Below are 26,389 nucleotides of genomic sequence, written 5' to 3' on the forward strand. Positions count from 1 at the left end.
GGCCATAATACTTTATAAAGCTTCTCTGTCGGCAGTGAGCCACTGTGAAAAAGACTACTGTTACCGTAACTGCTGATAGACTAGCCTAATTGCTGATAAGCAAACTCAAGATTTGGAAACAGCGATCCACATCGAGATTACTGTACATCATGAGTGAGGTAGGATACTTTTATTTTAAGAAAGGATAGCCTTGTAGTTCAAGTACGCAAATTGCGCAAAGGCTCGTCTATTGTGTATTTAAGATTAATAAGACAAACAACCTACTTTTCTGTATATATTTGGTTCCGTCAAAAAATAATTATATGAAACCATTCTGAACCTTTCTCACGTGTAATTCTGTTGATACAATTGGGTAGTGAACGATAATTATAGCCTACTAAACGATGAGTTAGGATGCTGCAGCATCAAAGTGTGAGCCGCGTCAGTTTGGAACTCCACGGGCGCATCTCTGATTGCCGACTACCTCCCGTGTATCCCCAGTCCTTCTATAAGATTGTAAAATATATTTTAGTGCTCTATATGCATTGAATACATAATCTACATTTGCGATTACAGTCATGACGCGCGCATCACAGAGAATGGTTACAAAAATTAAATGAAGATGGACTTTCAGAGAACCACCGTTGAAACAGGTCAAGTAATTGTTGCATGGACAGGTAGATATTGACCAAACTACCTTTTTGGGATGAGTCGATTGATAGTACATTCTCTAAAAGACAAGAAAGAAACACTAAAATTGCTGTTGCCGTGAGTTTCTATCTATGAACACAAATTAAAATCAGCCACTATTAGAATTTCCCTTTGTTTGAGAGCATATTATTCAAACACACCTAGAATCCTGCACGGAATCACTTGTGGTCCACAGTAGGCTTCTCTTGGTGAATGCTATATTCGGTTTCTCATTTATAACTGTAACTAGCACGGTCCTAGCAACCAGTACCCACATCACAGGGGGGTTTACAGCTTGGAATGGAAAACTGCTGTTAGGATTTCCCACAGCTAGCTGCCCTCTGATCCCCAGTCACAGATGTTCCCGCTCGATTCTTTTCAAAGTGGTTAGAGTGGGATATTAATAGATTTTTTTTCAAGAACACTTTATCCGGCACAGTCTCAAAAGTTCATTACTAAATGTTCACACGTAGATGGAGAGGTCACTGATAGCGTTTAACGGTCCCCTTTGCAGTCATCGTGTTAATTTGACAGTATGTGACATAATGTCATAAACAAGACATGAACCTCTAATGGTGGAAAGACTACCCTCCAATGTACATGTAAAAAAATAGATGGACATTTTCTACTCAATCCAAGAAAATGCGTGAAGTACCCTACATTCAATCTTCCAGAATATTTTGTAATAGTAATAATTTTGGCAATAGCAAAACAGTTCTTCAGCACCTTTGTACCTAGTACCATCAAAGAGCAGTCCTAAAAGTAGTTAGAGTGGCTGACACTAGTGATGTCCGCTGTGAGCAGCATAGTGGATGAATGGGAGCAAAGATGCTGTCTGAGAGGTCTGTCAATAAATAAAGAACAAAGATTAAAGACAGATTTTCTGCAATCCAGTGACTGAGGTAGGCTTTGTGTGCTTACTGTGACTTAATGTATTTCGGGAAAGTGACACGTTAGAAGACAACTCACTTGGACTGCATATCACAGCATACATTTTGAGACTTTATGCAGGTGTCGACTGGTGCCAGGATACAATCTCTACAGGGACCTTTTGTGCAGAAAAGAAACACCTGCCTATTGAGTGGGTTTGGAGGTGACTTGGTGTGTCTATGTGCTTGTATGAGCGTGTGTGTGTGTGTGTCCAGTATAGGATAGAGAGCACAGGTCTGCCAGAGAGCAGAGAGGTGGTCCCTCTGGCCTTGCATCGGCAGCAGACTGTTAACCTCTCAGGATAATGTGATTCCTCCCCACAGACTCAGAATAAGAGGGGGCTTCCAACCAGACCAAGTCTAAGGACAGGAAGTGTGTCTCCATTTGAAAGAGCAGGATGAGGGAAAGGTTATTCAAGTGCACATTTTCAGTCTGGTGGTTATGCAATCTCTCATTACCTAGACTGTAAATGGATGGATGATTTAATCTACCTCAGCGAGTCTCCTAGCGAGCTGTTTGTATGGTTACCACAAGGAAAAATGCACTGTCTACACAGCAGGCATAATAAGACGATAATAACTATTCAATTATTGAGAGCCCATCCCAGACTATCGGGATATTAAGCGTCCCTCGTAGAATAAGCGAGGTACAGCGAACACTCTCCAATTCCCTATCTGCTGTGGAGGAGTGTAATTTCAGGCAGGATTGGCTCGTTGCGGGTGGTGGACAGAATTCAAAGCGCACTTTTAAGCGTAGTTGATATGTTATGTCAGACTCATGCAGAGAACTTGTTCTCAATCAAAGTGGACTGCTTCTCCCCCTCATAGCTTGACGCAAGGCCAGTAATTGACTGGAAGCAGCCAGCATGTTCTGGATGGATGAGCCAGGTAGTGGTCAGCAATGCAGCTCTCCCCCTTTGCTTTCCCTCCCCTCCTGCTCTGCGCTCTCTCTTCAACGCATTGCCTGTCAGCACATTGTCCAAGTGCCCAGTTTGGAGCTTGTATTTGACAGCGTTTCACACTTGATGACTTCAAAAAGAATGGGAACGTTTTTACCTCAGCCTTTTTAGCTTGCGGTGTATTAATACCGCAGTTCTTAGAACAGGGAATTATTTTTTCTCTCAACAACTCAACTCACTCGTCTCATAAGTCTTTCACGGCTTTCGAAGTGCTTGTAAAGAAACATTTCTATCCCAACTATGGAGCACTGCTATGGAGAAATGCTGACATAGCTGTGTTCCCACTGCCTCTCAGTGAGGAGTGTAACTTATTGACACTTTAACAGCTTCTCCCTCCGTGTGTTGGCTGTAGTGTTCCGCAGTTCACTTCATGTTCAAAGTCTCCCGTAAACACACAGTATTTGTCCCCTGGTCGTTTCTGAGAATGGCCATGCACATTGTCAACCAAGTTGCCCCACTCAAGCAACTGGCCAATCGATCACAGTTTCAACTGTTTCTTGGCCTCTGGAAGGATCTTCTGTCTGTTGTGGCCCCGGTTCTGGGATGAAGATACTAGATACAGCCTTCTCTTCGGTTCATGCTCAGTGACGTAGCTCCTACTCTCCAATCTGAGTTCAACCTGCAGTTCCTTGCCACACTTTGAACAACGTGTACAGCGCACAGACTTGGTACTGTATATATATACTGTCATGTGCATGTTCTTCCATTCACTGCCATCAATGGTTACGTCTTGTAGTAGAATGATCTGTATTTTGAATGTGTGTTCCAGGATCCCTGCTCATTTTAGATTCTGTACACGTCGTACGTGTACAGAAGGTATATTCTTGGATCTCATTGATCTAAACCAAGACCTTCCTTCCACTCCCTAATATATACTAATTAACATCAAAGAGATCTTGTTTCTGACTGATGTTACATAATGCACCAACACAGTATGGGTAGGTACTGTATGTGTGTGACCGCATCTCAGCAAGTGCTCGTCTCAGCAAGTGTGTTTTTACCCATTACATTTTTAAGACTCGCAACACTTTCAAACAAGTCAGCCCAGCTGTAAAGTGGATAGGGATGCTAATTACGAGACAGGAAATTTGCATAAGCTCAGCCCCAGATTGGCTTGCCAGGTCATTACCACATGTTTCTGCTCGTTTGGGGGGGGGGTTAGAGCTTCTAATATCCAAAGAAAGCCCCCAATTATTTGGATGACTGCCGTGAGAGACCATATGCTGTTATCCACCAGTTTGCATTTGCCATATCCCCTTCTTTCGTCTGTGGTAACAAAATAACCTGAGACAACGAATATAAAAGTCCAGTTGTAAGCATTTTTTTTTAAAGATTTTTAGTAACTACTGAACATTTGTCAAAGAAAGTACTATTGGGAATAAACCCTAGTTCAACTGTGATGACAGTCTGTAACATTCAATGATATAAGACTTTAAAGTGAAGACTCACGGATAGGTCAACCTGGAAAATCATTCCCTTTTGCCAAAGATACCATCAATTCACATGGGGGCAATGGTGAATCTTGCAAGCAAGGGAGGATCTAGCGGGCAGTGAAAATGAATTATACTGGGTTCATGAACCCATCTAGATGCCCCTCACTCATCACATCCCTATCATTTTTAGATGCTTTCACTCATACACTCACCCACACTCTCTCCGGCTAGGATGCCATTACAGTCCGCTTTGAGCGGCTCATACGGAAGAATGTTTAAATCACACAGGCACCATCGAGCACGTTTAATCGTATTTTGACAACTCCCCAATAATTGCCATCCTCATTTCCTTTTCTTGCCCCCCTCTTCCTCCTCCTCTCTCCTCTAATTCTGGGCTGACATCTTCACATATCATTGCCCTCCCATTTCCCAGACTGCATTGCTGCTCTGGAGACAGAGCTCTGAGAGACACTGGGAGAGAAGCTGCTCTCAGATGACACGTACCATGAGCTACTGCACATCCACTGTTTTATGGTCCTGGAGTTTTAAGTCAGTTGCTGTTCTGCTACAGTTGATTTATTTGTTTAATAAAGTAACTGGGGGTAATGGCATCTGTCAATTGACCGGGCCTACTTAAATCATCATGGGTGAGGGTTATGCATGATTGATGGATAAATTAAAAAAATCTTTACATTTTCATTTACCTACTGTGCTTTATTACCATGTGGCTGATGTTGGCAGAGGGAACATTTGATCTGAAGACACTTTCTACCAAAATTCTCAACCCTCTCCACTTTACATCCCAGTTTAAGAGATGCACACCAATCAGGTCCAAGTATGGGATTCCCAGTGGCCAACCAGGCTAGGTTCAAAGGCGCTTCTTTAATCTTCAAAGCACAGTCTGTATCTGAGGGTTTAAATCTGCATACACACCAGGCAAAAGCCAAAAGATAAGTCCTGTCCCAGTCTTTCCAGATTGGTTGCCTCGGAGATTCTGCTGGGCTTGTCCCCACACTTGAATATTAAGCGGATTTATGCTTTTGTTGCACTGCTGGATTAGTGGACTTTCGTGGATTGTGTCGATCTGTTGGACTGTGGTCTCCCATATTGCCATACTGATGGTTGGACAGTGTGTACCACTGGCGCACTGGGTGAGCTGGGAGATCTTCCTACGCTAATGACACTCTGGGGTTAAACAAGCTTAGCCCCTCCAAATGGCAATGTACCGTTACTGAGATAAAATGCAACCTGGCGGGAATAAATCGTCACCAGGATCATGATTTTATGGCAAAGCTTAGCAGAAAATCCCCCTTATGTCATTGTTACAGACTCTGTCCACTGTGTTGATGAGACGATATGTTCTCTATGACAGATGTTTGTTTCTCAGAACCTTGGCTCCCATATCCAATGTGACAGAAGAGGATGGCTGTATGTGGGGTGACATCATTCACAGATTTCTGAGAGATTCTACCCCAAGACCCAACCCTACTCTATGACAAGTCAACGCGTTAATGGCATGCTCCTTCCTTGTTTGATGGATCGTACTGTGGGTTATTTGTTTCAATGCAAGTCAATTAAACATGCAGTATATCAACTAACATGGCCGCTATAAACAATGCAATGAAGATTTGGATAGCAATTTTCTTTAATCAGAGAATTGTAAATCACGGCAGACATCCAATGATTCACACATTCTGTGCATTAGGTGGTTGAGTGTCTGAGTGAAATAAATAGCCCTTGCAGCATTTGTTGGATGACTATCCAGCCGCCAGTACATTTGTCCAGCTTTGCACAAAAGGTTTTAACAAGTATTGGCTGCCAGTGTGCATATGATATTGCAGAGCTAATTGATATTAGAAAATGTATTAAATATATATATATATATATATATATATATATAATTTAATTAATCCAGGTGCTTTTAAGATATGTGTTGGAGAGTAATAACATGTTTTAATCTTTTAGAGGATCCATCATTTATTAAGTGTCAAGTAGTTCTTCAATAATATTTGAATATTCTTTTAATGGATGCAAATAGTGAATTTTACCTTTTTATTTTGCGCAATAATTGATTGATGCCTGGCTTACCATTGAATACAACCCAATCTGCTCAGGTAGTCTAAGAAATGTGTCGGAAAGGTTTGAGCTGCAGTCAAAGCTGTCATAACAATATGATGATGGGACTTGAAAAGCTATCATTGGATTCCACAGGGCCCATCTCCTCTTACTGTGCTTCCCCCTTGCATGAAAATCACGCTCATTTCAGCAGTGTCAGCAGTATCGCGGTGCCCTGTGAGTTTAGTCACTCACCTCACGAGATGAGTGGGTGGAGGTGGGGTGCTGATTTAGCACAGTGTTATTCTGTCCCTACACTGCAATTTAGCCTTCCACCAAAATCATTACAGCAATACAATAAAATAAAAAAAACTCATCAAGCTGGAGATTCCTGTAGTTTCTGGACCAATCTAAAATCTAACCGAGACAAATGTAGTTGAATGTGTTGCAAACATGTGACATGAGAACCAACAGATCCAAAATGGAGGTGCCTAGGTGGCTCAGAGAATGCATACCACATGGGCTGAGGCCCCTCTCTCTCACACATACATTTCCTGTCTCTCTATAACTGTTTCTGCCCAATAAAGCAATAACATAACCAAAACAGATCTTAAAACAGATCCAAAGGCTTCTATGGGAAGAGAAAACGCAACTGACCTACATTTACATGTGACAGAGCTCACTGTAATAATGCTAAATTGATTGGATGTAACCTAATTGTGTCAATTTATTCACAATTTGAGGTAGGAAAATATTCTAGTGACACTCTTGTCAGGCAAGAGCACAGGGAACATAACTCCATATTAGGATGATTTTTGTTTTTGTTTTGCTACCTTGGATTTATTTAGATTTGGGGCAAATATACCATGATGAAGGATGTGCCTGAGTGAATATGGTTGAGTTAAAAGGAGTTGCACATTGGAGGGTAAAGCTGGTTGTATTCTCTGGATGTGGAGTAATCCCCATCCAAACGAGCTAAATTAATCTGACAGCGGAGAGGTGGAATTCTGTTGGGTTGTGTCAAAGAGCCCTCATAATTGTCGTCAGAGTTATTTCAAAGCTCGAGGGTGAAGTCAGAGTAAGTATCTTGAATGGGGTTTATTAATTTTATTCCAAGGCGAGCTGACAAGCTGTTTCGTTTTACAGTAAGACATCCTTAAATGGCATTAAAGGGCCTGTGCTGCAATTACAGTATCTGAACTGGGCTGGTAATGACTTTGAAGGGAGAGTTTGAGTTCAAGACCGAACTGCCCTCCAGAACACTTAGCTTCCACCCTAAATCTACTGGCAAGTTGCCATACAAACTGTACCGAGCTTGCGAAAACATGTGTGTAGTACTGCAGTAATGGCAATGGAGCACTGATGAAAGAGCACTAAGCTGTTTATGACTGTGGTGCGCATTGCACTAATGCAGTCTCAGCATTGAGTCCTGTCTGTGTCCATCAAACGGAGAAGGTCATTAAGGTGAGACACCATGTTGCTGTCACGTGTCTCCAAAGCCCAAGCTGGCATGGCCAGGCGTCAGGTTCTTGGTGTTATGGATGGTGTCCCCACGAGTCTTTGCATTATGAAAGTAAACTAGTCACACTGGTGCACTCATCTTTGAAACGTATTCAAGTGGAAGAGAAATCTGCTCCTGGGAGTGGAAGTCAGTCTCAGGATGGATTGGCGGAACACAAAGATCAAGCAAAGACAACTGCAGTGCGGAAAGAGATTTCAGAGCATTCCCCCGCTGTGCCGAAATGTGGGACCACCTGACAGGTGGTCATCAATCATCATTTGCTGACAGATAACATCTGTCATTCAATCTCTCAGACTTCTAATCAGCTTGAGACTCATTTGTCTCCTTAATGCCCTAACATCCCTGTAGTCCTTTACTTTACATCGGACATATTCGTTTTTTGAACTCAAGAAGATTAGTGAAGTATTCTGGGACCTACAGTATTCCAATTTGGCAGATGAAAGATCATTTTGTCTGCTCAACAGTTATCTGACTAGTAAACTAAGATAAACGTATATACATTAGTGTGTTAATTTATCAGACAGTTTATACAAAGCAACATACAGAGGGGGAATTAAACCTGCATTCTTCACCAATGCTCTACCAAAGTGCTATTTCCATCCCGCAAAAGGTCTGCACTTTTAGACATTAGACTCTATAGACAGTGTCATTTGCATTTCAGAAGAAGTGTTGAGGTCCTTGGACCAGCTTTGTGACTGGTGTTTGGCCTCAGGAACATTCTGACCTTTCCGGAAGGTTTGTTCTGACATTGGCATTTCTCAAAGTGACTGTTAGAATCCCCTCTCGGATGAACAAGCTGTCTGAGGCAGGAGCCTGGCAATGCCCTCCATGGAGTCACAGAAATGGGACACGATTTATTATGGCACATATATGGCACACATTAGTAGATCATTTAGTAATAGAAATGTAGTGAACAGTTACAACTATACACAGATCAGTCAAATGGAATTCAGGAGATTTGGACAAACTTGGGACCTTACATTATTTATAGTCTACAAATTCTTCATCATCATCATCATCATCATCATCATCATCCTTTTCTTTGACATTAAATGTGTGTGACATCGAATACCAATGAGGAGCCTAGTCTAATTGTATTACAACAACAAAAACATTAGCAAGTTGTCCTCCTTGTGGCATGTTACAAGAGTCCTCCAAATTCACACTTGACTCATGAGTCTGTTCCTTGAGCCTCTTTGTGGGAATGAGCCCGCCTCTTCCCAGAGCATAAATTGAAACAATTGTCCCCAAGATTTCCTCTCTGGTGCGGACCTGCTTCTCCTTTGTCACTTCTCATATTCCTGAACAAGAGGCAACGGAAACGTTTTCGTATTTCCAGTTCCTTCTGCTTGAATTGTCTTGTGGCCTACTTCTGCGTCTCTTCTTTAAATTCTTAATGTCCGTTGAGTGCGGCGTGCAACTCTTTCGGCCTGCCCAAGCTGCCAAAAGCCTTAAAATAGCCCCACAAACGGCTGCGTAGGATTATTTATTTATTTGCGTAATTCCATCACCCATACTTGCTCCTACCACAGATTTGCTGTTATTTTGGTCAAAGATTCGTCAATTTCTTACTTTATTCGGAAAAGCCTGAGCTTAATGCGCTGTCTTAATAACACTGTAGTACTGAACAGTACATAAATGAAATGCACACGATGGAGGATAGATTCATAGTTTCACTCAAATATGGACCCACATCTGAACACCTTGCTCTTTGAATCATTTGCAAGCTATTCTCCTGCCATGTGGCCCACTAAAGCAGACTGGAGTCTGGTTTGGGGTCACATGGACCCATCTTGGAGCACTAGTTTTTGGTGCCGGGAAGGGCGATACTGGCAGTGTTAGTGAAACTTAAAAACAGTAACAGTTTCAGATGCCAATACACCAATATCTGTGCACAATGCAAAAGGTGTAAATGAATCTAAAATCACGGATTAGCCCATTTAAAATGGTCTGGAGAGCTGTTAACTATTGATAAATCGATATTTCTGCATCCGCTAAACTCCAAGGTGCTTTTAGGTGTGAGTGTTCTTGTGCTACCGTGGAAGTGAGCTTGAGGACAGGGGAAATGCCTTGGAGACAGAACATGGAATGTGCTGCATGTTGTGGGTCTCCCTTAAAAGCAGTTTGTCTGCAAAACAACGAATTTCCATTAAAATGTAGCCTATTACTGCATGGAAGTGAACATCTCTTATGTCTCTTTGGCACAGATCATTTAAAGGCCTTTCATTCATACTCCTCTAGTGGCTGATTCTCCCCCTTTACAGCAACTTTAACCAGCCGTGCTGCACCTGCAAATCAGGGAGCCTAATGGCACCTCAGCCCTGGTGATTAGGGGGACTACCTCACCTATTTACTAGTCCACTGGCTGCTCTCTGTAGCAGTGCCGCAGCTCTGTCATGCGCTCAGCGGCGGCAAGCAGTACACAGCCTCCATCTCAGGGCCCCAATCCCAGAGAGATTAGAGACCCACTCGCTAATGAAAGTAACACACTAAAAGTAATTTCCCCAATTTCAAGGCTCATTAAACTGTGTAACAAATGCGAGTTTGAAGAAATAATTTGAAGAGAAGCGTCGATGTGTTGTTTTTCCCCCTCACATTGTAATTGGCGCAAATCAAAGCTGTATATATATATTTTTTTTTTTACTGTAGCCGTTGTATTAAAAGAAAAATACATTTGTTTTGGAGAGATAGCCTTGTTTCTTTGGAGTGAATCTTTGCAGCTTTGTTGCCTGACCATATAGGGGTGAGAAGTTGAAGGCAATTATGTACGAGAAACTACAGGGCAGTAAATACCAAAATAAAAAATCTGCGTGGAAGTTCAATAGTATGAGATGGCTCTCTTTCAATCTATCTCTTACACACACGTAAATGAGCCATGTACCAAATGTACCAAAAAAACACGTTTCGCTGCAGACTCGCACTCAGGATTTCAATGCAACCAGTCACGTGAACGTGCACGTGCACACACCTCCAGCTCCTGTTAGAGAGAGTCTCAGGTGTGTATCCATCAGCGTGTGAGGCGGCGGGCTTGACGGCCGCTGACAGAGCTGCTCACTTCATAGAGCGTCGACGGCAAAAACGTTGCCACAGAGAACCATGGCAGCTGAGCATTTCGCCGCCCGGCCCACCAAGCCGACTGTGCCTGGACTTAGCCTCACCAATCAACGTCAAAGAACTGATATTTATGACAAGCAAATCTGCCAGTCTCTCATCCCCCTCTGAGGCTAGACACGGTTACCCTGTACCTGTCTCCCAGGCAATCTCTTCTGGAGCAAAAACCATCTCCTCTCTGACTCCTAGATAATGGGAGATATCATACAGCCTTCATTTCATTCTCACACCCGCACACTGCGCACAGCTTCGGGATTAAGGGAAAACTGGTATATCTAAATCCCACAGTATTTTTTGCCATATTCTATGATCGAGTGTGAAATGGAATAATAGTGTATTAGCATAAGCTCCAGTTCCGTGAATGAGGATGCCACATGTGATACCTTCAACTAAAGGACGTGACACTACTTGTCATGATAATCGTTTTTCATTCTCTTTTCAGAGTTCGTCCTTCAGTATAATATTAGAGCCATGCATATTCAGCTTGGCTGAACCAACAGATTCGATCTGCCTCGCATTAAACGTCTTCAGCCCAATGGACTTTATTTTGTGGGCTGTTTGTCTTGCACCACCTCCAGCCCTTTTTCTTACGGTAAGGAGGTTTATCATCCTAACTGTGGGAAAAGAAACCTCCGCAGCCTGAAAGAAAATGACTAATGATTACAATTCACCGTTGTCATTTGTTCTGCACTATTCATGCGCCCACCAGATGTAGTCTTGCCTACCTTCTCTAAAAGATTGTATCTACCAAAGCTTGGAAGTCACAAAACAAGGATGAGGAATATTTGACCTATGATGCTCTAACTTGCCTTGAGGGCCCAGTGATAGCATAGTTTATGTAAGCAACAGTGATGAGTAAATGAAGAATTTCCCTGATCCACAGCCCTCCACCACCCCCAGTCTGTACTGGGAGGACACGGGTCATTACTGGGCAGTGGAGTAGGAGGAGGATCTAAAGGATGAAAGTATTGTAATATTTAACTGTCCTCCTAGTCCTCCTATTTGTGTTTCTCTTGTTTGCGCTTTGACGAGAACATCGTGCCAACACAACACAAACCACTGAGAAGATGGTAGCCATGTTGAGTCACATGGAGTCACATGGTTTCACTGGTAGCGAGTTTGGCACAATTCATGATGGACCAAAATAAAGAGACCCTCACAACCGAACCAATGACTGGTAGTGGTCAAATGGATGGAGGTGCAGCAGCCCTGTGCGAATCTCAAACAACATCAGAGAGAAGGGATGGATGGATGGAGTATGCCAAGAAGCTGAATCAGGTACAGTTCTATACCGCAGAGAGGACGTTGACTAGCAGTTTTGGAGGGAATCAAAATGGAAGTTCCCCTCTCAGCAGAAATGAGGCGTAGGAGGCGAAAATCACGTTAAAAGATTCTCTCTGAAAGCACTTCCAGCTCTCCTCTCACAGAGGGTGCCCTCCAAAGAGCATGCATCTGAGGAAAGCATATTTACATTTTTCTGGTGTGCTATGTTTACATATATTATATGGAGCTTCTGCCTTTTTTCTTTACTTGGAAAATGACTTCCCTCTCCCTGTTCGCAGTGTGTTAGTGTGTGTTGGAATGTGTGTGTTTTCCCCCTTGAAGTATCCTAATTGACAGCCCGGAGGCTCAAACGCTTGGCGCAGTCACTATGGAATTTGTAATGAGAGAATGAGTGTGGTGCGCGGTCCCGTGCGCGCGCCAGAGTGCAGGCATGTGTGGCTGCCTTGTGTTTGTGTGAGTATAGAACTCCAAACGCTAAAAAGAAAGGCACACGGCGTATCGCTCGGTTCCCTTTCCACTCAGTGCTCAGCAATTAGTGTCCGTCATAGTGCGGTTCTCCCTCCTGACCTCCCTCTCCAACGACACACTTCTCCATCCCTGCAGTGTCCCTCTGGAGTCCTTTGAGGTGTCCAAAAGCTCCTTTTCAACGTTCACCTCGACTAACTCCTCTTTGCTTGGCCTCGGGGCAGCCAAAGCAGCACTGAACTGTACATTACTTCTTGGGATACCTGCCAATCAGTCCTTTCTCAGCATGTTGGATTTGAGTTCCTATTGTACACCTGCCTGGCAAGATACTGTGGTGACTTTGCACTGTGCTCAGTAAATGTAGAATGTTCCTTGACTCTGGCCACCACTACATCTAGAACAATGCCCTTCGGATCCTTGATTATCCTTGATTGTGCATTCTACATGCACTATTTGTATGTCCCTTGCGAGATAAAAGGGCCAGCTAAATGAAAGGAATTGTAAATGCTATATACTGGATGGTTCATATACACTTTCATACCTCCAACTGCAGCACAGTCTCTAAGTTCTGCCGAGTGTGTACTTTGTGTGTGTGTACTTTGTGTATGTGTGTGTACAGTCGCTGAAGAATAGGAGGATAGCCATCCTCTAGGAATATTAACGGATGAGTATCTGTGTGTGTGTGTGTGTGACGGTAGCCCTTTCCCCATCAGTAATCACACTCACCGAGTCTCTGTTATTGCAATTTACACTTATCTCAGCTCCAGTCTGGCTCAGTAATGTTATTTCCGCACCCCTTGTCTTCCAGTGCATTAGTGTCTTATCACCTTTGGAGCAATCCAAAACTTCTCCGCTTCGCCACAAACAATATTACTTCCAGCCTTGTCTACAGAGGCCTAAGTGGATTATTTATGGCAATGATTTAGTGGCCTTGTGTTGTTCTGTAGTCATAGTTAATGAGTGGGTGCGACAAGTACAAAGGCTTACGCAGTTCTGCTTAAAACGTTGTGCTTGAAGGTAGACGCCCCTCAGCCCAGCATTTACATGGGCGTCTCCACGGGGGCATGGTGTGTGCCCACGGCTCCTTATTTGATCATCTCGAAGATTTCACAGCGTTGCTGCAATAATGCGTCAACATCTCCGCTCCCAAACAGGGGGGGGGGGGGGGGGGGGGGGTGCCAGTGAGCTGGGACTGAGCTGGAGCGCTGCTCTCAGCTTCAGTTTTTTTTTATATAATTTTTTGGTTTGGGTAGTTTTTGGTTTTGAGTGTGTGCGGGTGTCTGAGCGCCAGGACTTTGTGATCCTTCTCCTCCTCCCCGATCGCAGTTGATGCTGGCGATGGTTGCCTGCTCAGGACTCCAAGGCAAGATGAGGCCCCCGTTCATTTCATGGTCATTAAAGGTCCCCAATGTGGAGACATGGTGCTTCCCTTTGAACCTGGATTAGCCGAACAAAGCAGCATCCTTATCTGCTGGGTTTTGTTTGGAGAGCTCAGGGATGCCAGGAGAAGCCTTGCCAATGCGCCTTAAGAAACGTCGGGCTACGTGGCTGTTGTGATAGCTCCTCTTTGTGTTTCTCCGACCGTACATTTTTTTGACAAGCTAATGAAAGATGTAGTCTCGGGCGAGATCAGGTATTGTTCTGACAGGTAAACACCAGCCGCCAGGCTCATTTGCATACTCTGTAGAATAATAAGACGCTCTGTTTTGTGAACTTCAAAGTTACCTGAGTTCCGTTTTCAGAATTAGACGCTTCCTTCCTGAAAGGGCCGGTGATTAACTTGAGAGGATGCCTTGAATCCCCTTTTCCCTCCCCATCTACCCCCCTCCCCCACGACCACGATATTCATGATATTCATTGAAAGCGTTCGGTTAACAACGTAGGGTGAGAGATGCACAGGACGTGGATGGGCAGCGCCACGCCTCATCGCCCCCCGCTCGAGCTGTTAGAGCCCCGGGAATGTTCCGGACATGACCACATGGGGGGTACCTGCACACCAAAGGCAATGGGTTTCAGAGGGTGAGGTGGGTAAGGGTTGGGGGGTGGTGTGAGAGCTGTGGTGACGACAGAAGCAACGGTAAGGACCAGGCCAAGCGAGGGGAAGCCCTTAGGGACCCCAGTACAAGGTCTATAAATGAAACAATTTCCTCCCCAGTTTCTATTGCCCTGTTAAGTCAAGTGTTGTAGCACCTTAGATTAATGGGTTTTGGGAACAAGGATGCAAGGGGCTCGTGAACTGTTCTACTGATAAATAACACAGCACTCGGTGATCATGAGATCTCAAATATTGAGGGGTTCGTCCGATGGGCAGGTTTCCCATCTCAGACACTGCCTTGCTAACCAATCAGCAGACGCCGCCTTGCTAACCAATTAGTAATGATTGTTGTTGAACAGAAGTAGCGAGGACACATTTTTCCAGGTTCCAGGAAGACACTGCAGGGAAGGGAGGGACACCTAATGGCTGCAAGCCTCCCCCCCCCATCTCACCCCCCCCCTCCTCACCCCCCCCTCCTCGCCCCCTCCCCCTCGCCTCCCCTACTGACTCAGATTAGAGCGGACAGTCAGAGACTTGATTCAGACCATCCGTCTTCCCATTGCCGATGTTTGTTGGAGTGAGTCTTGGAACTGCAGGAAGTATCGACCCCCCCCCCCCCCCTTCTCCTCCTCATCCACCGCGCCTCTCTTCCCCTTTCACGAGGAGAAATCCCCCTCATCAGGCACAGCACACGGCTGAGCTGATCATGGGGCGTGTGGAAACAGGAGCTGACAGTCTCTGTTCTAGTCTGCCCAACATCCAGGGAACAGCAGGGGGACAGAAAGATGATGATGACCAAGGTGACATTGCCATTTCTGGAACAATGTCATGAAAAGCCGGTTGGCATTCTTCACTTTTCAAATTCAAATTTTCAATATTAATGTATGGACTAAAAAAACATAAAAATAATAAATCCTGTTTTATCTGTCACAGTTCTGTTTACTAGGCAGGATGGCCTGTGTTGTTAGTATCATTAATTACAACTCATGGTGTGATTTTATTGGGGTTATTTCTCAAAAATTATATAAAAAGGCTTTTCTCTTGGGCTGTTTTTTAATTATGCACATATTAAATTAATTTTGTGGCAAGGCTTGTGGCAGTGACGGAGTATTGGAGTCTTCACACTCATTTCATATGGTCTTACCAGCCCTTTGTTCTGGTTGAGAAGATGAATTGGACATCAGGGTAATCCTCAACAGAGGCACTGAGACATCAATCATCAGAGCAATGGCTGCCTCAAAATAAACATGGTCAAATATGCAAGCAAGGCAATGCAGATGCAATATAATCGCCTTCCTTGAGGTTTATAAGAATCTTTCATTGTGATGAACGAGCTTCGGTATTCAAAGTTTGGTAACACTTTATAATAAGTCAACGCTTTTTGGCATTTACAAAGTGTTAACTAATAGGTAGTTAACCCTTTATAAAACATTTTGAAACATTAACAATACATTATTAAATAGTTAATAAGCTTATTATTAAATGCTATGTTAATCATTAATAAACACTGTTAAACATTATGGATTTGATTCATAATACAATTCATAAGGTGTTTGATAACTGCATTACCATACTTTATAGACAGCTTGTTAATATAGTTGCAAACCAGTAGTTTATAATCTGTTAATGGTACATGAGCTGGTATAGAAAGCATTAGCAAATGGTGAACAAACCATTTACATTACCTTTACAAAGCATGAGTAAATAACTAACAACATATTAACTTATGTCTTTAATTAATGTACGCCAAGTCGAATACATGATGTACACTAATACTTAGCAGATGTCTTAACAACTATTTTATAAACACTTACTAATGATGCAACTTGTGATTAGTAATGCAAGTTATAAAGCATTTACTAACTGTTAGTTAAGGCTTTTGTGTTATTTATTAAGGTATTCTTGTCCATTCTCAAACCTCACATTCACAAAGGTATGTAACAACTATTTTATAAACACTTACTAATGATGCAACTTGTGATTAGTAATGCAAGTTATAAAGCATTTACTAACTGTTAGTTAAGGCTTTTGCGTGACCTAATCTAAAGTGTGAACTATCTCTGCCTTATTAAACATTTATAAGTTATTTATTAAGGTATTCTTGTCCATTCTCGAACCTCACATTCACAAAGGCTGAACATACGTTTCTCAAAAGGAAACAGACACAACACAATGTGATACACAAAATGACTATTTTATTGAAGTAATGACAGGCATGTGTCTTACTAACTACTTAGCTCTACTAGCCGAGAGTGACAGCGGTCGATACGTTAAAACCTCATTTTGATATTTCCCGGCATGACTGAACGGTCGAGGTTAGTAAGTTGTTTATTATATGGCATGTTTAGCTCTTTTCATTTAAAACATGTAGTTTTGTTCAGCTCTACTCGTCTTCTCACGGTGTGTTTCAGGTGTTAGCACCTAGCAACCAACTGAAATCTGAGCAACCAAACCTAGCAATCTGCCTAGCGCTTGTCGTTTATCTCTTTGTGTTCACACTTTTCTGCTCTTTTAGAAAGTTAAGAATGTCCTCGTCGCTGTTCATGTCTTCATTGTCATCTGGATAGTAAAACTCCTCGATTTCGCTCATTTTGAAGATGACATCAGCGGAGGGCAATAAGAATACGTATCAGACCGCAGATGAGGTCAATACGCGCATAGATATATATAAAGACTTAATACGCGGCTGGCATGACTACCCATTAGCCAATCAGAACGCTCGTACTGTTGTTGCAATTGAACCAATATTCTGTTCTTATTGGTTCAGAAGACGTTCTCAAAAGAGTTGTTGATATGTTGCCTTGGAGATGTAGTGACGTCACCAGTACAAGTGCAGCTGATTGCTCTGACAAGATGGCGTCTGCTCCAGATTCGCCGTGTTTGATTTGAGATCTTCCCACGTATTGTTGTAACTAGTATATAAGAAACCAAATGTTTACTCTTCGACAGGTCAGCAAACGCTTTGTCGCCTCAATTTGTTAAAACGATTTGTTTGTAAACCTCGACCTACGATCTCGGTTAACAAACGTTTTAACAAATCTCTGCTTTCAAAGGCGTTTGCAGACCTGTCGAGGAATAGCTAAACATTTGCAGTTTATTACAGCCATTTTTGGAAAATAAAATACAGCTTCGGGTAACCAACTTTTATACCAATTCTACTGTATTGCTTCTTAATGGAAATAAAATACTATTTTATTACCCAGGTAAATAAATTAACAGCTATTTCTTCTAAAAAACAAAAACACAACATCTATAGGCCTATAGTCTTTCTATAAATGCTTAATAAGGCATAAATAGTTCACACTTTAGATTAGGTCACGCAAAAGCCTTAACTAACAGTTAGTAAATGCTTTATAACTTGCATTACTAATCAGAAGTTGCATCATTAGTAAGTCTTTATAAAATAGTTGTTAAGATATCTGCAAAGCATAGTGTACATCCTGTATTCGACTTGGCATACATTAATTAAAGACATAAGTAAATATGTTGTTAGTTATTTACTCATGCTTTATAAAGGTAATGTAAATGGTTTGTTCACCATTTGCTAATGCTTTCTATACCAGCTCATGTACCATTAACACCTTTTAAACTACTGGTTTGCAACTATATTAACAAGCTGTGTATAAAGTATGATAATGCAGTTATCAAACACCTTATGAATTGTATTATGAATAAAATGCATAATTTTTAACAGTGTTTATTAATGATCAACATAGTGTTTAATAATAAGATTATTAACTATTTAATTGTTAATGTTTCAAAATGTTTTATAAAGGATTAACTAACTATTAGTTAACACCTTGTAAATGCCAAAAAGCGTTGACTTATTATAAAGTGTTACCCAAAGTTTAGTCTTTTTATCTTACAGGTAAGACTGACTACTCTATAAACATTGTTAGATTTGGATCGAAGATTATGCACTGCATATAGCCTAATATATTTATTGTGTAGTAGCTTTTAAGTTAAAATGGTCATACTTGATAGATCCATAGGAATTAAAGCTGTGGTGTTTAGATTACTGCCATTCATACTTGCCAAATGTAAACAGCAAGTGACATGTTCCACAAAAAGAAAATCTCCACTGATTGGCTAATAAGAGGCTTACGCTTCGACTTTTCACCACACCTCACCATCATCTCCTCTATCATTCTCTCTGATTCCCCCGTCTCGCTCTCACGCGTGCCTCAACTGCATATTAAAAGGATGAGTATAATACGATTCTAAGAATAGCCTCCCTAATCTCTCCTTTGTGATATGGAGTTCCACTCCTGTACGCCTCTCTAATGTAATATGTGCTTTTACCAGCTGTCTCTCCACAGAGATAGCGCCCGTACCTGTGCCCTCACTCAGCACAAGCTGTGGCTGAGCTCCGTGGCTCCTCAGATGGAATATCCATCACGGTGTTCGCTGTTCTGTCGGACAGACGTGGACAAAACGCACCCGGCGCACCGCGCTTGCGATCCAAATCAGACGAGAATCAATTTCACCCACACCCGCTCTCGGTATGCTCAGTGTGTCCCCCCCACCCCCCTAGAGAATGGAACTTATTTGCACGTTAATGAGAGGGAAGGTAGAGCAGTTGGAACGAGCAAGCCATGACGTGGATGGAAACAGCCTCCATCTTGCGTTTTTTCGACGGTTGGTAACTCCGACTGACATGCCACATCAGATATGGAAACCGGTTTGGGATACGGTTTGCGCATCTTTCCAGAGACTCGTGGCGTTGCTGACTAGATTATCGAGGCATCTGTGAGTTGTTTATGCAGAGTTTCCACACAGGCCTGCTCCCCAGATGCCTCATCCCCTCAGTCTCCTCCCTACACCAGGCAGTCAGCTTCCACACAGGCCTGCTCCCCAGATGCCTCATCCCCTCAATCTCCTCCCTACACCAGGCAGTCAGCTTCCACACTGCTGCTTCGTGTGGCAATGTCAAACACCAGCCAATGACAGAACTCTGGGGACAGCAATGATGTTCAACATTTCCACTCAGAGCTAAACGTCCCCAGCCCCCACTAACGTCACTGGCCCCCAGCCCCTGGGCCACCTCAGCCCAGCACAGTCAGTGAGATGAGGCTGGCTACTGGCAAGATCATGCTGGGCTGGTAGACCAGATGAGGAGCTAGGCTCCTGGTGAAGTTGACGTCAGCGCGATCTGGTGAAAACAACACTAATGACAAGGGGGGCCGCGGATACTCTCCCCTGGAGTCACAACCCCTCTCATGGCGGCTTCTGTCAGGGTCTTACACCCCGAGGATCATGGGAAATGTCACTTTGTCTCTCACGGAGTGTTGAGGGAGGACGGTGGTACGTGTTTGCGCGTGGTTGTGTGTGCGCTTTGGAGTCACAAACCTGAACTTGTGCTTCTGTTGTTTCTCTTGCAGAGACAAGGATCTGGAGCAACTGCCGGCAACAACAAAACGCCTGGGGGACAAGGTAAAAAAACTCTCTTTGTGAGATAGTATAAAACCAGTAAACATTTTAATGTGTCATTTATGAGTCCCTTTTGTGTTGGTTTCACATCTTATCTGTCGAATGGAGATTTCCAAATTACATATATGTGCAGACTCCTGAATGATGTAGGTATATTTGATGAAAAATTACTTCATGCTCGATTTAGTTTAGATAAGCAGCCCTCTAACTTTCAAAATAATTTAATGTTTTTAATGCCTGAATTAATGTTTTTCAGAACCTTTTCAAGAAGAAAACTTTTTGTATCATTTGAGATACAGTACCAGTCAAAAGTTTGGGAAAATGTATCCAAACTTTTGACTGGTACTGTATGTAAGGAAGCACTGTACATAGAGGACTAAGGAAAAATATAAAAAACACTGGATGTGGCTTGCTGCTTAATCTACCTCATGTAAAGTAGCAAGCAGCAAAGTCAAGGTTCTGCTTTTTCACTCGCTGAAAAATGTCACCCCAGGGGACAAAGTGCCCAATGACACGGCACTGTTCTGCATTATAGCCTGTAAATGAACACAGAGCCTTGTAAGCACTTTAGAACAGGATTTTTGCGTCCTTCTGCAGAAAGAAAGGCTAACAGCTGGGGCTATCGCTGCAGTCACTACGCTAAAGCCACATGCTGACTGAGACAGAGAAGGAAGAGAGAGAGAGGCGAGAGAGAGAGAGAGAGAGAGAGAGAGAGAGAGAGAGAGAGAGAGAGAGAGAGAGAGAGAGAGGATAGTAAGAGGACGAGAGAGACAGAGTGAAGGGCGGAGGGGAAGTCCAAAACTGACACACTAGGCCATGCATCTTAGATGAGCCTTAAAAGGCTCACTTCCTGCTTCGCTCTTCCTGGTGAAATCACACGTTTGACAGTAACATGGACTGAAGGGCAGCGTTCCCTCTCAGCATGCAGCCAGAGCCAGGCGACAGCCGAGGAGCTGTCTGTAAAAATGAAAGGATGGACAGGGTTCTAATTGTTGGGTCCGAACCCATGAGGCTTCTGGACTCGAGCAAACCTTTATTTAAAACAAATGACGTTGCCTGTCGTCGTGCCTGCAATGGTAGCGTGTGCGGGAACTTAAATGCACATCTTATCTCATCCTCAAATTAACAATATGCGTAAACTGTTTGTCAAGGTACATTTGCGTATAGGTTTAAAATAAATCAAAGCGTCTAACAAGGAGTTTTAGCGAATAATAATGTTTCAACTCTAACTTCCAGTATAGTTCAATCCTAGTGTACTCCAATCCAAATAAAGTCCTCATGAATCCCAAACGCAATTTTGGGATTAATAAAATATCATTGAACTTTATTATCCTTGCTCCATTTGATGAAAGACAAACCCTTAAAGGAAGGATGACCCTCCATGTGTTCAAGCCAACCTCCTAATCGTGATAAATGTCTCAGCAAAAGATATAGATGTATTGTCTGTCTCGATTCAATCCCCTGGGAAATAAAGGCTTTAGCAGAAAAAATAAACTAATTTCTCACTCCCTGATGTCGCAGAGATGGGATGGGATTCTGGAATCTTGCCTTTCTGACTTTTCATCGGTTCACCCCATCCCCCTTCCCACACAGGCCCAAAACACACTGGAGAACGTTCTGTATACAGCTGACATGGCATTAGATGATTATTTAGGATGGTATCACAGGGATTAGGATGTCCTGATTTCACCAGATTATCACAGGATGTTCTGGAAAACGAAAAGGCTGTGTGGACAATCTCGGAGCTGTGAAAGACCCAATCAGAGACCTGAGACGCGTTTCACAAACGATGACTGATCTAGCTGGTGGACTCCTCGTTCTTTGCCTGAGTGCATCATGAAAGGGGAAGTGACACTGGATAAACAGTCTTGTTATAAAGATTGAGGTTCTCTCGTAAGAAGTTACTTTACAAGCTACTAAATCCACTCGACTCGGGTGGTTCGATGATCCATGGTGGAACTTTAAAAGATACAGCACCATAAAACGCCGTTATACATTATTCAGAGGCAGCAATTACAGAAATCCAAATCACCTCGAGCTCTGGACAATTTTTTTTTTTTTTAATTTCTTAGTGCTTCAGGAAGCTCGACGCACTGTCTTTGTTCATTTAATTAAAAAGGAACGAAAAAGAACACCACACACATACACACAAGCACGCTCATACCCCCCCGCCACACACACACACACAAAGGCTCAAAAACAACACAAAGGGCTCGAAAATTCCTTTCTTGCCTGACCTTGACAATTAATTTAATGCTTGGAAAACTGCTTCCCCTAGCATCGCCACCCCTCACTCAATACAGAAAGCTTGTAAGCTGCTGAGGAAGGTAGTCTGCATGCTAGTGCTATTGACTCCCTCACGCTCAGCATGGTAGTCCCCTGCCTATAGAGTCAACCCTTCAGACACCAACGACATAAGCAGCCCAATGTATTCCTATTCATGAGTACACTCAGAGCATTGCCCAGACTTTCAACTGCGGGGTGGTTACTATTCTGAAGAAAATGGAAAAGATATCAGGAGATAAGCAAACTTTGAGTAATCATCAGGCTAATCAGATAATCCTTGCGGAGGGGGGGATTGAAGAAAGCCTGTGTCCCCCCCCCCACACACACAGGTGTAATGAGTTTGCCGTTGATGCTCCAGTTGTCCGGTACTGCAGTGGATCTAACCCAGCTGTCATCCTTTCCTGGAGAGGGCTGTGTGGATGACGGATTAGAGCCGGCACAAAGACACACCTTGGAGCCTTACAAAACATGAGCTGGAGCCACGAGTGTGGAAGTCATGACAGAAGCACTAATGACAGTTTACAAGCCCCTGAGAGAAAGAGGGAGAAAGAAGAGAGAGAGAGAGAGAAATTTGCCATAAAAGTCCAATAACAAAGACTCAGGCCACTGTATTTGTAATGCCAAAGTGCACAAGCGGTTCTTTGCTGAGGCCCATTCTCATAATGTGCAGGGTAAACCACACTCAGACGCTCAAGCCATAATAACATCTTGGAACATGTGTTGGGAATATGAACGGGTTGAATCCCAGCTGTCATACACTAGAACCATATGGAGCATAGGTTCCCTGGCTGAACACAGACTGACATTCTCATACAAACAACTGATAGGAGAAATTATATAGTTACATCATTAAAAAAACAGCCATTACTGGAATGAAAGGATTCATTCATGTTGATTAAGATTATAACCAAAGTATTTTGTATTTGTATTTCGCAGTATAATGCACTGTGGATTCATAACAAAGCACTACGCTCACATATGGAGAAACTGTGGCGTCTATGATTTCGTAGAGGGCCTTGAATAATTGAAAACTCCCTCACCTTTGAGATCAAAGTCATCATGCGCTATTATTATCACGAGACTCGCTCTCATTGCGAGGCGGGATGACCTATTTGCTTATGTACTTTTTAATTAGCTTTACTGTACTCAATTATAGCCATAATGAATTCATCCACTTCTGTCAAACATTGTGAATATTGATGTTGCAGCACCCAAGCTATCTGCTCAGAAGAACCTTCAGACGTATTATCCCATTGTAGTTTTTATATCCTTGACACTAAATCATTTCCGTGCATACATTTTGTGAGTCTATCCTCCCTGAGGACAAATAAAAGTACATAACAAGACTATAGGGAAAGCAAACTGAAAAGGCACCAATCGATGTAACATCCACCTTTGATGTAGATTTCTGGATATTGATCCTGTGGGTCTCTCTCTCTCTCTCGAGCTAACTGTGCGCCTCAGGTGGTCTTAAAGAGGCAAAAGCGCCACTAGGGTTAGTGATGTTTCCCTGACCTTCAGACACACACACACACACACACACACACACACAGACACTGCCCTGAGCAGGCACTTCCTCTGATTAAGCAGAAGACGATCTAGTTCCCCAACTGTTCAAACGGTTCATCTCTCTCGCCATGTCATAAGTCCTCAGGGATTTGAGTAAAACGACGTTACAAGGCCTGCCTTCATTGTCTTTGGAATAACGAAAAGCAAGGTTTTTTTGTCAACAGAGTGTAGTGCTAGCATATGTCAGCAACATGAAATTGCCATAAATATAGCCTGAACATCAGACACTATTGGTTCCTCTCAAAGATCAAAGATTATTACAGAGTCGAACTGTGCCCTTCTCTATTCCTTCATATTATATGGTCCTGGATAATCTTAGCTGGACTGCATTGAAGCCAGCCTAAGAATTCTGGGGCCTCAATGTTTCTGTCAGCCAGGGCGGGCGATCATGGCAGGGGACAGAGTGAATCGATCAGAGTGAGTCTCAGCAGGATGTCGTGCAGCCTCAAATCCAACAGTTACCAGCAGTCACTGCCATGAACGTATACATTTTTCTGCTGTGCCAGAAACCCTGTAAAGACTATTCACAGTGGCACAGTGACACTAGACATTACGGTCACACATGGGGCGAAGACAAGGCTATTGAAAAGGCTGCCAAAAGTCATAAATATAATAATTCATCCTGCATCGGGAAAAGATGAGTCTTCGAGGCATCCTAGAGGTTCTCGATCCATCACTGTCATTCAGGGCTACTGGTATTTCATTGCCTGATGAAAAATCCAAAAAATAGCTGTCCAGAAAGCCTTATCTTCTGGTCCCCCCATCCCAAAACGTCAACACGAGTGTCGGGAAAGTCCAAATAAAGATATTCTGGTTGTGGAACACTCTCTGTCCTCTCTCTGTCCTCGACTTTACCACTGGGCCTCATGTCAATAGGATGGAGGGCTTAGCTCAATACCTAAGGCTGAGAGATGAAAACAGTGCACATTAGAGCTTCGGAAAATTCGATACCAATTAATGCAGGGCTTGAAGCTAGCCTTGAGACAGCGGTTAGCGCTTCCCACTTGAATAGGGAAATAAAGACACAAGAGCCAACCCCTGCCCCGAGGGAACATTAGATAGCCACATAGTCGATATATGAGTTTGCTTTTCTTCTCTCCTCCGTTTCTCTCTCTCTCTCTCTCTCTCTCTCTCTCTCTCTCTCTCTCTCTCTCTCTCTCTCTCTCTCTCTCTCTCTCTCTCTCTCTCTCTCTCTCTCTCCCTCTCCCTCTCTCTCTCTCTCTCTCTCTCTCTTTCTCTCGCTCTCCCTCTTGCTGCAGATCAAACCAAAGCAGATCTATCTATGGCAGCCATGTTGCTTTGGCGAAGCAGTCGAGTTAAATAGCCCACCATATCTTTGCTTTGCTTTGCTTTGCAGATAGACGTTTGAAAAGGATAAATATTGATGGTTATGGTTTCCACATTACCTTTCACGACTGTGCTTCTCACCAGCTCTGAAGAAGAAAGGCCAAACTCTCTTGTATTCAAAGTGTTTAAATTAGACATCTGCAGAAGACAGGCTTCCTTAGTTCGAGAAAGAGCTAAATCTCTTGTAGTCATCTAATTGTCTCTACTGGGACACATTTAGTAGGTCCAATCTATTGAGATTCATGAGTTTAGGATAGGTAAATGGGTCTGGCTATAAATACAAAAGGAACTATCTTTCCTCTCCCAGATATTACACAGGTCCAGCTTTGGTAGTGCAGTATGGATCTGAGAGGTTACACAACAATGTAACCTCTCACAGCAAGTACATTTGTTCAGCCGCTTGCATATGGCCTACATTTAAAGTCTGGCAGCAACAAAGAGCATTTTAGTCCTTTCTTGCAATCTGTGAAAATCCTAAACTTCTACCATTTGTCTTGGTACACACTGGAAAGTAAAAACAACACTTTCCCCCACAATGATTTTATGTAAATTAAGTAATTAAAATCTTAAATACGATTTACTGGATTATGCAATACTTTGTGAAAATGCAGAATGAATCATTCTAAATGGGACGTGTTTATGAAGTGATTCACATAAACAGACCTTCGCTTCCTGTTCCTCCAGACTCGTCTAAGAAGAACGTCCCTGCTGACGTCCCTGCGGACGACTTCGACATCGACATGGGCGCCCCTGAGACCGAGAAGGCGGCCGTCGCCATCCAATCCCAGTTCAGGAAGTTCCAGAAGAAGAAGACTGACGACAAGTCCTAGTGGCCTGTGGGGTTTCCCCTGTTGCCCATGGACACCAGGGCGCGTCGCCGTGGCACCTCATTTGCATGTCAACTAATTCATACCCGTACAAACTCTAGGGGACGAGGGCGGGGGGTGGGTGGTTGAAACCGGGGGAAGCAAGCAAAGACAGAAGCCTGTCGATCACTGACATGTCTGTGAAGTCCCGTGACCTATTATTTAATTGCTGTACCAATAAATGAGGAAAAATATCTGTTCTCTGTCCGCCATTTTTGTCCATCCTAACATGTCTATAGTAGTTGGTGTTAGGGAATGTTTTTTTTGTTTTTTTTCAGCCTTAGACTCCAACCTGCTCACTCTACCATCTTGTACCTTAGGGCTATCCATGTAGACTAAGTCACCAAGAGGCATTTTCTTTTGCACATGGCACAATATTAAGCTATGATCTACTGTATAACACTGTACATTGAATAAATAAAAAACTGT

At 43.0% G+C, this 26,389-nt stretch overlaps 1 protein-coding gene across 1 annotated transcript; it reads left to right on the plus strand.

The window, feature by feature from the left end:
* pcp4b (Purkinje cell protein 4b) lies at positions 1 to 26,389 on the plus strand. Its single transcript, XM_062473085.1, has 3 exons — positions 1 to 158; positions 19,844 to 19,895; positions 25,779 to 26,389. Exons 1-3 carry the CDS (start codon positions 150 to 152, stop codon positions 25,922 to 25,924), a joined length of 207 nt encoding a protein of 68 aa, XP_062329069.1. The 5' UTR covers positions 1 to 149; the 3' UTR covers positions 25,925 to 26,389.

Source organism: Osmerus eperlanus, chromosome 11 (assembly GCF_963692335.1).
Source record: "Osmerus eperlanus chromosome 11, fOsmEpe2.1, whole genome shotgun sequence".
NCBI lineage: Eukaryota > Metazoa > Chordata > Actinopteri > Osmeriformes > Osmeridae > Osmerus > Osmerus eperlanus.

Bases quoted from the DNA above. Each gene is read 5' to 3' on its own strand.
- pcp4b (XM_062473085.1), top strand. The intron at 19,896-25,778 runs GTAAAAAAACTC...CTGTTCCTCCAG, and splicing joins CAAAACGCCTGGGGGACAAG to ACTCGTCTAAGAAGAACGTC.